This window comes from Malurus melanocephalus, unplaced genomic scaffold, assembly GCF_030028575.1.
Source record: "Malurus melanocephalus ecotype Western Australia unplaced genomic scaffold, MMel_1.1 scaffold_425, whole genome shotgun sequence".
Lineage (NCBI taxonomy): Eukaryota > Metazoa > Chordata > Aves > Passeriformes > Maluridae > Malurus > Malurus melanocephalus.
In genome coordinates this window covers 303,696-316,902 of record NW_026623657.1, presented here as the reverse complement: position 1 = coordinate 316,902, position 13,207 = coordinate 303,696, and the positions used below count along the sequence as shown (strand labels likewise).

The following is a 13,207-nucleotide window of genomic DNA, read 5'->3' as shown; positions in this document are numbered from 1 at the left end:
CTGCGGGAAGTACCTCTGTTCCAAAGGTCTGTTTTCATTCTCTGCTGAACTTTAGACTGCAGTGGCCTTATTGTAAACAAGGAGCAGCTCTCCAGTCATTTTAAAAAGTGGGACAGCCTGTGCTTTAACACACTTGTTAAGCAGATGAAGAGGAGTGTATGGGAGACAGTAACATGGTGAAAACTTGCATGGAAGAAGGGCTGTGTGTGGGTTTTTGTGGGTCTGGCCTGTGTCCTGTGTGCTCAAAACACATCATGGATCCCTGAAGCCACAGCGCAGGGTTCAGCACGGGGACCTCTTTCACTCTGCTTTGGATAAAATGCTGTCACCCTGCAAGGGGCACAGAGGCATTCCTTCTCCGGATTTTGACACCCTGCGTGCATCTAGAAATGCACTCGGGGAAAACCTAAGAATTCGCTGATCTCCCATACGCACTCTCCACTCTTGAACAGCACTCATCGCAGATACAAACATTAAAAATAAAACTAAAAAAGCACACCAAGCCGAGGAGAGAGCGAAGGAGGGGCGTGTACGGATGCGCTGCTACTAGACRGGTGCGGTAGGAGCCGGCAGAACTCGTCGGGTGTTTACGGCGGAGCCGTTCCCGGCGGAGCTGCGGAGCGGGGAGCGCTGCCCGCCCTCTGCCCGCCTTCTGCCCGCTGCTCGCCCGCCTTCTGCCCGCCTTCCGCCGCTGCCCGCCCGCTGCCCGCTGCCCGCTGCCCGCAGCCACAATGTCAAGAGGAGACACGTGTATGTAAGCGCCGGCACGGCCGGAGCGGGGCCCGCGGGCGGGCGGGGGCTCCCGGGGCTCCTACCGGACAGCCCGGCTGCGCTCCGCCGCACCCGCCCCGCGGAGCCGCCGCTGCTGCGGGCCGGGAACGGGCCCTGCGTGTGTGTGCTGCTGCCGTGCCCAGCTCCCGGGGCTGATAGGAACCCTCCGTGCATGTGCTGCTGCTGTGCCCAGCTCCCGGGGCTGACACAGGCTCTGTGTGCATGTGCTGCTGCCGTGCCCATGTCCCGGGGCTGGCATGGACCTTCCGTGTATGTGCTGCTGCCGTGCCCAGCTCCCGGGGCTGGCAGGAACCCTCCGTGCATGTGCTGCTGTCGTGCCCAGCTCCCGGGGCTGATAGGAACCCTCCGTGCATGTTCTGATGCCGTGCCCGTCTCCCGGGGTTGGCACAGGCTCTGTGTGCATGTGCTGCTGCCGTGCCCATGTCCCGGGGCTGGCAGGGTCCCTCCATGCATGTCCTGTTGCCGTGCCCATCTCCCGAGGCTGGCATGGACCTTCCGTGCATGTGCTGCTGCCGTGCCCGTCTCCCGGGGATGGCAGGGACCTTCCGTGCATGTGCTGCTGCCGTGCCCAGCTCCCGGGGCTGGCACAGGCTCTGTGTGCATGTGCTGCTGCCGTGCCCATCTCCGGGGCTGGCATGGACCCTCCGTGCATGTGCTGCTGCCGTGCCCATCTCCCCGGCGGGTTGAGCCGTCCCGGAGCCGCCCGCCCGTGCGGAAATAAAACTAAAGGCGGAGGCGCTGCCGCTCCGGGAGGTTCACGGCCAGGCCCCGGCGGGTTGAGCAGCCGCGGTGGCCGAGCTGGGGGAGCGCTGCCCGGGAATAAAGCTGTTTGCGGGGGTTGGAGCCGCTTTCTGAGCCTTTGGAGGGAACAGGGTCTGAGTGACAGTGACAGGAGATGGAGAGAAGAAAGTTGTGTTTCTTTTTTAAGGTGGTGAGATTGTTCCGTGCAAACTCACTAGGAGAACGGGGGGTCTCTGTTCACTTAGAGTCCGAGAGATGTTTGCTTAGAGTCTGAGAGTGTTAGCATCAGTTTTTATCAGTGAGAAGCAAGGACTACTGGCAAATTCCCAGCCATCCCATGCCCAGCCCTCCGCGGGTCTAAAACCTCTGAGTCAGGGCTTTGGATAATGATGACAAAGGATGCTCGAAGAGAATGCYCAGAGCAGAAGATGCTCGGAGCAGAGAATGCTCCACACATCGGAGCCGCAGCTTTCAGCACCACAACTCTGTTCCTACAGACAGAGCAAGCTCGATTTTGCTTGCACCTTCCAGAAACACTGCAGCACATTAATTCAGACTGGGAAAAACTGCTTGAGGGGCCATGCTTCCACCCCGCAAGAGCAGATGGGGGTTCAGGCAGACGGTGCTTTGTCCTCTGGGGTTGATGGGGAGTCAGGAGTAACCATCTCCCCACACTTAGCAGGGTCAGGACCACCCAACCTTGGCAAAGCCTTCCTTTGCCCGGTTTGCCAGGTGCATCACAGGCAGAGGTGCAGATGTGATGTTGCAGGGTGCTGAGGTGGGCAGGCTGTGCCTCAATCAGGCATCAGGAGAGGAGGAAGCTGTCCTTGAGGCCTGAGCAAGCTCTCCCTCTCTGTCTCCTTCACACCTGCCCATCTCCCCTTCCTTCCAGCACCAGGACAATGAAGTCATACCAGAAGCTAAAAACAACACRGGCAGCATGCCGGCTGGAAGAGGAGGGGGCTGCCCCCGTGCCCACCGGCCAYGGGAAGCTGGCCCCATGGTGGGTGGGCACTGGACTGCTGCTGTGCTCCGTGCTGCTGAGCACCATCACTGTCTGGGTGCTGCGGCAAGTGTCGGGGGGCTGGCTCGGCCCCACGCCGCCCCCCAAATGTCTCGTGGTGCCTGAGATCCATCGCTTCGACTGCTACCCGGAGYGGCGCCAGGTGGTGACCCAGGAGCTGTGCGAAAGCCGGGGGTGCTGCTTCATCCCGAGTCCCCTGCTGGAGGAYGGCAGGCAGGGGGTGCCCTGGTGCTTCTATCCCCCTGATTTCCCCAGCTACAGCCTGGAGAGCCTCAACCGGACAGCGCTGGGCATGGCGGGGCTGCTGGTGCGAAGGGAGAAGGCTTATTACCCCCGGGACGTCGAGAAACTGAGGCTGGAGGTGGAGTTTGAGACGGACACGCGGCTGCACATTAAGGTGAGCTTCGTGCTGGTTGTCCTCAGGAGCCTGTTTGCACTCCTGACCCCTGAAACTGCTGTCCCATGGGTGACCATCCCATGCTTGGACCGAATTTGGAATGTGCTGTGCTCCAGGCATGGCTKTGTGGGGCTAATGAGCATCTCCTCTTTGCCCTCTTGCTTTGCTGGTCCTTAAAGYGCTTTTTCTCCTTTTTGCAGATAACAGATGCAGCCAACCCACGCTATGAGGTTCCCCTCGATGTCCCCCGGGTGAAGAAGAGAGCTGAAAACCCCATTTACAGCGTGAACTTCTCCTGGGACCCCTTTGGGGTGGTGCTGCAGCGCAAGGCAACGGGGACAGTGCTGTAAGAACCCACCTTGTCATCATACTGTGGTGGGGGGGAGAAGCTTACCCCACCCTGGGCAGGCTCCAGCATGCTTCCCAGAGGTTTTTTTTAGGAAAACTCATGCTGTGAAATCTCCAGCCAATTATTACTCTTCATCTTGCATCTTTTGAGCACTGCTCATATGGGGATGTGACAGCATGTGGCTTCTAGGCCATGTGCTTCTTATGGCCATGGCAGAGCTGTGTGGGATCGACACCTCTCCAAAAACTTCCCAGTGCCTTGATTCCTCGCTGGGTCCTACAGAAGCCCAAAACTGTATAGGTCCTGGCACATTATCACTCAGTGTCCTGGTGGCTCAGGAAAAGGGCCAGTGAATGGTTGTGGCTTTGCCCTCTCCCTGTTTTTGGGTTTCCCTGGCTGTCCAAGCTATAGGGGCACCCACAGCTCCAGGCTTTTAGTGGAAAGGGACTGCGGGTAACTTTGCTGTACTTTTTCTGTCACCTGCACAGCTTTGCCCACACTAAGTTGGTGGCAAGCACCAACAGCTGGGCAATGTCTGGCCAGGGTGTTTTAGGATTCCATCCTTTCCTCCTCCTCCCTGTTTGCTGGTGTCTGTGGCCTGTCCTGTACTTGGGAACTGCTTATCAGTGACAGCAGGCTGAGAATCCCCGAGGCCATATCGCCWTGGTGGTTAATAATAACCTGGGTGGAAACTTCTGGAGTCAAAGGGAAGGCTGTTCTGTGCTGGGTCAGGCTGTGTTGGGCTTGGGCTGCACCTTGTGTCCATCCAGACCTGAATTTGCTCCTGGAGCAAAGTGCTGGGGCTGGATGCAGGGTGGGATGTGCTGCTGACTGGCCCTTGAGATGCTCTGAAAGGAAGGAGATCAATTATTGATCCTAATGGGTAAATGGATCCTAATGGGTCCCAGAATCCTCTCTTGACCCTCTCTCTTCCTCGGTATCACCCTGGCAGGCTCAACACCACCGTGGCCCCGCTGATCTTTGCTGACCAGTTTCTCCAGATATCCACAACCCTGCCGTCCAGGTTCCTCTATGGGCTGGGGGAGCACTGTGGCAGCCTCCTGCACAGCCTGGACTGGAACACCCTCACGCTGTGGGCCCGTGATGCYGCTCCAGAGGTACATCTGCCCTCTCCCCGGGGCTGTGGGGGTGAGGACAGGGCTGCCACTCTGCTGTGCTTTGGACAAAGCCTGGGAAAACACGKCTGGGAGAGGCGGGGGATGGCCGAGGCTGATGGGCAGGTGTGTGCCAGCGAGGATTTCAGAGCTGTTACACAACACTCTTGGCTCTCCGAGGGCGCTGGGTGTTTCCTCTCCACCCCGCTCCTCGTGCAATGTGTTGTGGTGAGGCAGGAGCCTTCCTGCTCACCCAGCCCAGCTCAGCAGCAGCCCCTGAGCTGCAGGGAGAAGAATCCTCTGATGGCCTTCAGCACCAGCTYTGCAGCCATCCTCATCACTCACCTGGTCCCCCCGAGAGGTGACAGATAGCTGGCTCTGTGGTGGCAGCACATGCAGCTCAGAGCCATCTACTCACCTTCAGTGACATGGGGCTCTCCTGCTTTTCCTTTTTTGCTCTCTTACTGTCACCTCCTCCTTGCAGGGATCGTTCAACCTGTACGGCGCTCACCCCTTCTACCTGCTGATGGAGGAGGGTGGAGATGCTCATGGCGTTTTCCTCCTCAACAGCAACGCCATGGGTAGGTGTCCAGGGCACCCGGGGCCAGCTTGTCCCTGACAGATTGGGACAAACAGGAGCCGCTGGAGTGGCCAGTTTGGGAACTTGGGGYGAGAGGAAGCCATAAAAGGGAAAGATGTGGTTTGATGGCTCCGTTATTGAGCGCAGCCATCTGTTTCCTGGCTACGGCGAGGCTCTTTAGCAACTGCCGAGCAGTTTAACCACACGCCCAGCTGCCCAGTTGCCATCAGGAAGGAAAATCCCCTGCACACAGGACCATGGCAGTTCCCCCCCTCTGAAATGTCCTTGTCCTCAGGCCTGGCAGCAGCGGGGATGCCGTCTGTCRGCTGTGCTCTGCCCAGATGTGCAGCTCCAGCTGTGCCCAGGGGCTCTGCCTGTGTGTGCCAGCTGTTAACAGCAGCTCCTGCGAGCTCTGCCATGCTGGGGGTGGCACCAGGGCCACCTGTCCCTCCCTGCAGCTGCTGCTTGCAGCACCAGGGCTCCAGCAGCTCCAGCTGTGCTCAGCTCTGTTGTGCTGATGCTGCTGAGGATGAGCTCCTGCGAGATGCAGCCACCTGAGCTGAGGTGCAAAGGCTCCTTCATGTGAAGAGCCCTTCCCAGGACAGGCTTTGCTCACACATGCTTGCTTACAAGTAGCTCTCTGTTCACTTAGGAGGGGATTTTAGAACATGAAGGAGAGCACTGTACTTAAGTGCTTAGTCTTGGTCCAGCTGATGCAGATTTTAGCTTAAARAGCAGATTTTCAAGATAGCATAAATCAATGATCTCTCTGGGCTGTGATGATTTAAGCTTCYAGACACACATTTAGCATCTGCTGAGTGCAAGGCAGGGATTTCTCTATTCCCCTGCCTGTGATGCTGCCTGGGCCCCACTGTGGGGGCTGAGATCTGAGGGTTGCTCCTAAATTGTCACTGCCTTTTTCTCTTCTCCTTCCCRCTCAAAGAGGTGGCCCTGCAGCCTACTCCGGGCCTGACCTGGAGGACCATTGGAGGGGTGCTGGATTTTTACATTTTCCTGGGGCCCARTCCCARCATGGTCATCCAGCAGTACCAGCARGTGATAGGTGAGTGCYCAACCCCAACATGACTATCTGCATGCCCACATCCCTGTCGACCCCAGCTTTACCACCCTCCCCAACCCTCCCAGCCAGGGAGGGATCAGCATCCCCCAAGCCCTTCCAGCACGCTGAGGTSAGTGATCACCTTTTGTCCCCTCTCTCCCCATTCTTTTGAGATGCCACTGCCATTTCAGAAAACCCCTCTGTTCTCCCACTGTCCCACTGCAGGATTCCCAGCCATGCCACCCCTCTGGGGTCTTGGCTTCCACCTGTGCCGCTGGGGCTACAGATCCAGCAATGACACCTGGCAGACTGTGAGAGCCATGAGGAACTACCAGATCCCCCAGGTAACCCCTCAGACCTGTGGAGCAGGGGKTCCAGTCTCCATCACCCAGCCCTGAGCCTCTTTCCTGCAGGATGTGCAATGGAATGACATTGATTACATGGATGGGTACCGGGACTTCACCTTGGATTCCCAGAAATTTGCCTCCCTCCCCTCGCTGGTGGAAGATCTCCACAAACATGGGCAGCGCTACGTTATCATCTTGGTATTCCTCCTCCTCCTCTCCCCCTGCTCTGCATTTGCTGGGATGTCAGACAGGGCTGTTAGGGATGTTCAGACAGGGCTGTTATGGATGTTCAGATAGGGCTGTTAGGGATGTTCACATAGGGCTGTTAGGGATGCTCAGCTGCTCACCCCTGGCCCTGTGAGGCCGGTTCCCAGTGCTGGTCAGGCAGCTGTAAACCACCACTGAAAATCCCTCTAATGCAGGGACCAGAGACATGGGACAGTTTCTTGTGCTCTGCTCCTGCCTTTCTGAGAGGGTGCAAGGATGTCCCTGACCCTGTGGGTGTAGGAATGGAGGAACTKTGGGTCAGGCAGTTTCCCTTGTGGGTGCTCAGCTGAGGTGCCCTCACACCCCCATAAGTGCTGGCATCTTGTGACCTGGTTGTGATATCCTTCCCTCTAAGGAGTGAGGACCAGAAGATCCTTGTGGGGAGAAGGTTGGATTTCCTCCTCACTGAACTCCCTGTAGCAGCCCAAGCTTGTCCATGACCTGACATTTCTTGCATAAGCACAAGATTTCTTGTATTTGTCCCCCCTCCCCAAAACAAGCTCATAACGAGTCCTGGGGACTTGCAGAAGTRGCATTTTAGAAAACATGCCTGGAAGCGTTGAACCAAGTTTCTCTTCCCCTTGGGGGGAAGCAGCTGCTGTGTGTGGGCTGTGGCTGACCCTGTCTGGGTTCTCTGCTGGGAATCACACCGGTCTGGCCAGGGGAGGGAATGGGGCTGCCCGGGATGGCACTCACCCTCTGCTCCATCCCCCCAGGATCCTGGAATCAGCAGCACCAGCCCAAATGGCTCCTACTGGCCTTTTGATGAAGGTTTGAGACGGGGYTTGTTCCTCAACACCAGCCAGGGGCAGCCGCTCATCGGGAAGGTGAGGAGGAAATCCCAGCCCCGTGGCTTGTGCAATAGCAGGACTGGGATTTCATCACAATAGAGGGAAAGCCAAGTGGCCAAGGGATTTCTCTGGGAGAATTGCCAGAGCCTGTCTCAGCCCTTGTCCTCGTGTGTCACCTCCTGGTGTCTTCGCTGGCCCYGGGAGCCAGCCCGTGGAAATCATATGAGCTTAACAGAGTCAGCAGTGCTGCCTAAGGCTGGTCATCTGATTTGCCTCCCTTCCTGATTCTGGTGTGAGGGGAGGTTGGCTGTGATGGTCAGGGTGCCTCCAGATCTGCTCTGCATCTGTTCTCTCTCACTCTGACCCCCCTGGCTGTTTTCTTCCACCTGCTCTCCCTCGCCATCTCCAAGGAGGGGGCTGTTGATATAGCCTGCAAACGTGGGGGAAAATGAGTTGGCTAAAAGTCCTGGAATGAGGCAAATGGAGAAATCCTGGCTTTTCCCTGACACGTTCTTGGTGAGGTGGCATCCAGCCTTGTGCAACTGGAGACCGAGCAGCTGCTCCATCAGCTGCCCCTGCCCTCGGGCTGTGGGGAGTCCTCAGCACCTCCCAGTGCCATGGAGGAAGGAGGGATGCTCTGTGTGCACTGTCCAGGGCTCAAAGCGTGGGCTGGCTTTATTTTCTGTCTCACTGTCTGTTCCAGCCCCAGGTGAAATCCCTGCCATGCTGTGGTACCCTGTTCCCYGTGGCAGCTCCCCACAAATCACCTGCTTGCTGAGCTCATGGATTTGTGGTGTCCCYGCAGGTCTGGCCTGGTTTCACTGCCTTTGCTGACTTCTCCAACCYAGACACACACCAGTGGTGGCTGGAGAACCTGCAGCACTTCCATGCCCACGTGCCCTTTGATGGCCTTTGGATCGTAAGTCCCTCCTTGCTGCTGGGTTTCTCCCTKCCCACAGCTCAGCTCATGCCTGGTGTGTGTCCTGGCAGGATTGTCCCTCAAGGGCAGCTTTTCCAGGTCTACCATTAATCCCCCAAAACCACACCCTTGAAATCACTCCACAATTTTCTTTGCTTAGGACATGAATGAGCCGTCCAACTTTGTGGATGGGTCTGAGCACGGCTGTCCCCCGGGAGAGCTCGACAACCCACCCTACACTCCGGGTAAGTGGAGAGATGAAATCCAAGGCTGTGCTGGTGGTACTGTGTGCTCTGAGATCRCTGCCAACCCAGTGTGGTGGGGGAAAGCCATTTCTAAGAGACMCCGTGTCTCTTTTACACCCTGAATGTCTCCTGCATGTGTGGTTATCTGTGTCTAAACTTGTGGCCGTGTCGGGGTGTGGGATGGAGCTGTCTGCTTGAGCTTTTGGCGCTGGGTTGGCAGTGATAACTGGCTCCTGTGGAGGAGTCCACATCCCCTGCACCCCAGCAGCAGTGTTGCCTTGAAAGGYCAGTTTTTAATAATGACACAGACACGGTTAAGGGGATAAAAAGGGTTTTACCTCGGTATTTGGGATCCCAGGTGCACAACTTGATGGCAGAATGCACACAGTGTACAGCACGGGTACAAGTTTTATAGGTTTCAGGAATTAGCATATCTATCTAGGATTCCCCAATAAGAAACTTAACAAATGCAGTAATGTCCCCCTATTCTAATGAATCCCCCCAGATGAGGCCAGAGCCCAGTTTACACAGGATGTTCTGGACAGAAGGCTTCACCCAAGGCTGAGCTCAGGTTTAAGCTTCACCCAAGGCTGAGCTCGGGTTTAAGATAGCACAGAGCACACTGACTCCTTCCTCAGGATGTTTGGTCTCTCTGCCCAGCAGAACTCCTAAACTAAGCTGGAATATCAAGCTTCAGGAATTACAAACATGTTGGCTAAGGGGTACAGGCGGATGCATAGAGGGTACAGAAAGCATAAAAGGGAAAAGCAAAGATCATCAGGCATCAGCAGCAGCAGGTGCCAACTGGGCTCTCCCTCCTTGCAGCCGTGCTGGGCGGTTCCCTCTCCACAAAGACGGTGTGTGCCTCGGCGCAGCAGAAAGCCTCAGTGCACTACAACCTGCACAACCTCTACGGGCTGATGGAAGCCAAAGCCACAGCCAGGTACCTGAGCATCCTGCTTCTGACAGCYTGGGGATGGGCTGGGACAAAATCCTTCTCAGAGAACAGGGAAAGGATGGGGATTTGAGTGTCTGATCTGAAGGGAGGAGCTCTGGCTGCTCACAGCCTCCAGGATGGGAATAACCCAGAAGAAGGGAGCTGGTGCTGCTTGGGATGGGTGRATGAGGCCAGTCCTGGTGCCATGCCTTTGCCATACTGCTTGGGCTAGCTCTGTGCCACCGCAGAGCTGCCAGGGCCTGGAGCTCTCCCTCAACTGCTGTGGGGTAAAGCAAACACCTGGTGGGCTGCTCTTACCTTGTGAGCCCAGCTCTCCYTGGTGTTTTCCAGCGCCTTGATCCAGATCCGGGGGAAGCGCCCGTTCGTCATCTCCCGCTCCACCTTCCCCGGCCAGGGCCGCTACTCGGGACACTGGCTGGGTGACAACCAGAGCAAGTGGAAGGACATGTATTACTCAATCCCAGGTGGGTGGCACAGACCCCCCTACCAGCACCCCCAGAGCTTTCTGCTTATTTGGAGATGTCTCCAAAACTCCCTGTGCTTTGCTGAGTGTCCTTGYCCTCAGGGCTGCTGAGCTTCAGCCTGTTTGGGATCCCCCTGGTTGGGGCGGATATCTGTGGCTTGGCGGGCAGCGCCTCGGAGGAGCTGTGCACCCGCTGGATGCAGCTCGGGGCTTTCTACCCCTTCGCCCGCAACCACAACAACCTGAACGACAAGGTCCAGGCCAGGGGGAGGTGTCCCAGGGGTGGGGGGTGGGATGTGGGGTGGGATGCTGAATGGGGGATGCAGGATGTGGGATGGAAGGGGTGGGATTTGGGGTGGGATGCAGGAGGGAGGATACAGGATGTGGGATACAGGAGGTGGGATGCACGGGGTGGGATTTGGGGTGGGATACAGGAGGGAGGATACAGGATGTGGGATACAGGAGGTGGGATGGAGGGGGTGGGATGGAGAATGGGTGATGCTGGTGGTGGGATGCAGGGGGTGAGATGCAGGATGTGGATGCAGGAGGTGGGATCCAGGAGGTGGGATACAGCATATGGGATGCGGGAGGTGGGATGGAGGGGTTGGGATGCAGAATGGGTGATGCAGGATGTGGSATGAAGGAGGTGGGATGCAGGATGAGGGTTGGGAGTGGGACAGCTGCCGAGTCCCCACGTGTCCCCCAGGCCCAGGACCCAACAGTGTTCAGCCCTGTGGCCAGGACAGCCATGAAGGACGTGCTGCTGACCCGTTACTCCCTCCTGCCCTTCCTCTACACCCTGTTCCACCGTGCCCACGTGCACGGGGACACCGTCGCCCGGCCCTTGTTCTTTGAGTAAGACCATCCCCACTGGAGCTGGGGACACGCTTGGGCTGGATCCCAGAGAAGCTTGGGCTGGATTCCAGAGAAGCTTGGGCTGGATCCCAGAGATGTGGCCGATCGAGCGGCGTCTCCATCCTGCCGCAGGTTCCCTGGGGACGTGGCCACCTGGGATCTGGACAGGCAGTTCCTGTGGGGCCGGAGCCTGCTGGTGACCCCGGTGCTGGAACCCGGGGTGGACTCAGTCACAGGTTATGTCCCCCGAGGCACGTGGTACGACTTCTACACGGTGAGGAGCATCACAGCGTTTGGGGTGATCCTGCTTGACCCTGGCTGAGCCCAGCGTGCCCTGATGGAGGAAGGGATGGGGGTGGCTGCTCCCTAGACCTGTCCCTGAGCCCCCACCGTGCCCCTGATCCCTCACACCCATGTTTCTCACCCCTGCCCAGGGCTCCTCGGTGACYAGCAGCGGGGAGGTGTTGAAGATGTCAGCCCCTCTGGAGCACCTCAACCTGCACATCCGGGAAGGTTCCATCCTGCCCACGCAGGTGAGTGCCCACCCATCACCTCCCTGGGTGCTGTYCACCCACACCTCAACTCCTAAACCCTCATCCCCAGTGCTCGTGGCCCTACAGAAGCCATGTGTTTGAACCCCAGAAACCAGGAACCACCACAGAGGTGACTCGAGGGAACCCCCTGCACCTCATCGTGGCCTTGTCCTCAAATGCCACCGCCTGGGGGGACCTTTTCTGGGACGATGGCGAGAGCCTGGACACCTTTGAGAAGGGAGACTACTCCTACGTGGTGTTCAATGTCACGCAGGTGGGGTGTGGTGGGGAGGGCACGAGTGGGGGGTCCCATGGCACCTGGTCACCTTGAGCTCAGCTGTCCCCTCCTACAGAATGTCTTCACCTCCACCGTCCTCCATGCCAGCACTGAGGCCACCAAGGTCACCATTGGCTCACTGAGCATCTTTGGAGTGCAGACACCGCCCAGCAAGGTCCTTCTGAACGGCCAGGAGAAGCCCTTTTCCTACCTGGAYAACCAGGTATGGCTCCATTCCAGGGTGCCCTTTCCTGGGTGRGGGTCCCCATCCTGAGGGTCTCCATCTCTCCTTCTCCAGGGTCACASTGTCACCAAAGAGGCGGGTGGGGACTCTGTGTGGCTTTCCTGCCATTCCAATATTTAGGGGAACGCATTCTCCATTTCCCTCCTGCCCAGGCTGTACCCCAGAATGTCTCCTGTCCCCCCACAGGTTCTGGCCGTGAGTGACCTTGGCATCAGTCTCCACCAGGGCTTCTCCCTGCAGTGGCTGTGAGTGGGGGGCTGTGGGGTCACCCCCACCTCACCAGCACCACCCACACAGGAGATGCTCGCTGCTCCAGCCCCTGGATGCTGCTATGGAGGGGACATTGGTGACTGTCACTGCTGCTGTGTGTCCCCCTCCAGCTGGGGACGGGGGCGTTGGCTGCTGGGTGCCCCTCGTGTGGTCCTGGGTGCGTGGTGTGGGTGGAGGTGTGGGCACCCCGATCCCTGCTGCAATAAAGGCATGTGGAGAGTTGTCCTGGGAGCATGATGTGGGGACAGAAGGGGTGGCAGGGGRAGGAGGGGGTGGTGGCCAGTGACTGTGGGGCCCCCAGTTTTGGCACCTGGCCTGGGTTCTCCTGACTCCATCCCTCTGATTTCAGCGGCTCAGTTTCAGCCCCAATCCAACCCCCTGATTGCAACCCCACATCCCAGACTCCCAATTTCAGCCACTACTTTTAGCTCTCCAGTTTCATCCCCTGACTCCATCCCCCAATCTCTCCCACTCAACTCACCTCACCTCACCTCTCTGATCCTGAATCCCCCAATCACAGAGTCATTTAGGTTGGCAAAGACCTCAATGATTATCGAGTTTAGCCTTTGACTGATCAAGACCTTTTCAACCAGACCATGGCACTGAGTTCCACGTGCAGTCCTTGAGCATCTCCAGGGCCGGTGACTCCCCCACCTCTCCGGGCAGCCCATTGCAATGTCTAATCACCCTTTCCATGAAAAAAATCTCTGCTGGTGTCCAGCCTAAACTTCCCCTGGTGCAACTTGAGACTATGTCCTCTCACCTTTGCTAGTAGCGTGGGAGRAGAGACTGATCAAACAACAAAAAGCATAATTTTTTTWAAAAAAAAWTCCATTTTCCACGCTTGTTCTGTACATATTTCCACACTCGGCGCTCTGTGACCCCCCCGAGCCCGCGGGGGCGCAGTTCCTCCTCCCGCCCGCCAGACGGCGCTGCGCGGGGGGCGGCGCGGCCGTGCGGCGGTTCCGGTTCCGTGTGGC

The 13,207-nt window shown here is 57.8% G+C and overlaps 1 protein-coding gene across 1 annotated transcript; it reads left to right on the top strand.

The window, feature by feature from the left end:
- The first annotated feature begins 671 nt into the window (after positions 1 to 671).
- On the top strand, positions 672 to 12,449 carry LOC130581612 (lysosomal alpha-glucosidase-like). The gene is made up of 20 exons (XM_057379838.1): positions 672 to 750; positions 2,426 to 2,954; positions 3,155 to 3,300; positions 4,256 to 4,421; positions 4,903 to 4,999; positions 5,942 to 6,061; positions 6,284 to 6,402; positions 6,472 to 6,603; positions 7,389 to 7,499; positions 8,269 to 8,382; positions 8,543 to 8,627; positions 9,453 to 9,570; positions 9,916 to 10,049; positions 10,151 to 10,302; positions 10,755 to 10,903; positions 11,036 to 11,177; positions 11,338 to 11,436; positions 11,546 to 11,710; positions 11,790 to 11,936; positions 12,144 to 12,449. Exons 2-20 carry the CDS (start codon positions 2,436 to 2,438, stop codon positions 12,204 to 12,206), a joined length of 2,778 nt encoding a protein of 925 aa, XP_057235821.1. The 5' UTR covers positions 672 to 750; positions 2,426 to 2,435; the 3' UTR covers positions 12,207 to 12,449.
- The last annotated feature ends 758 nt before the right edge of the window (positions 12,450 to 13,207 follow it).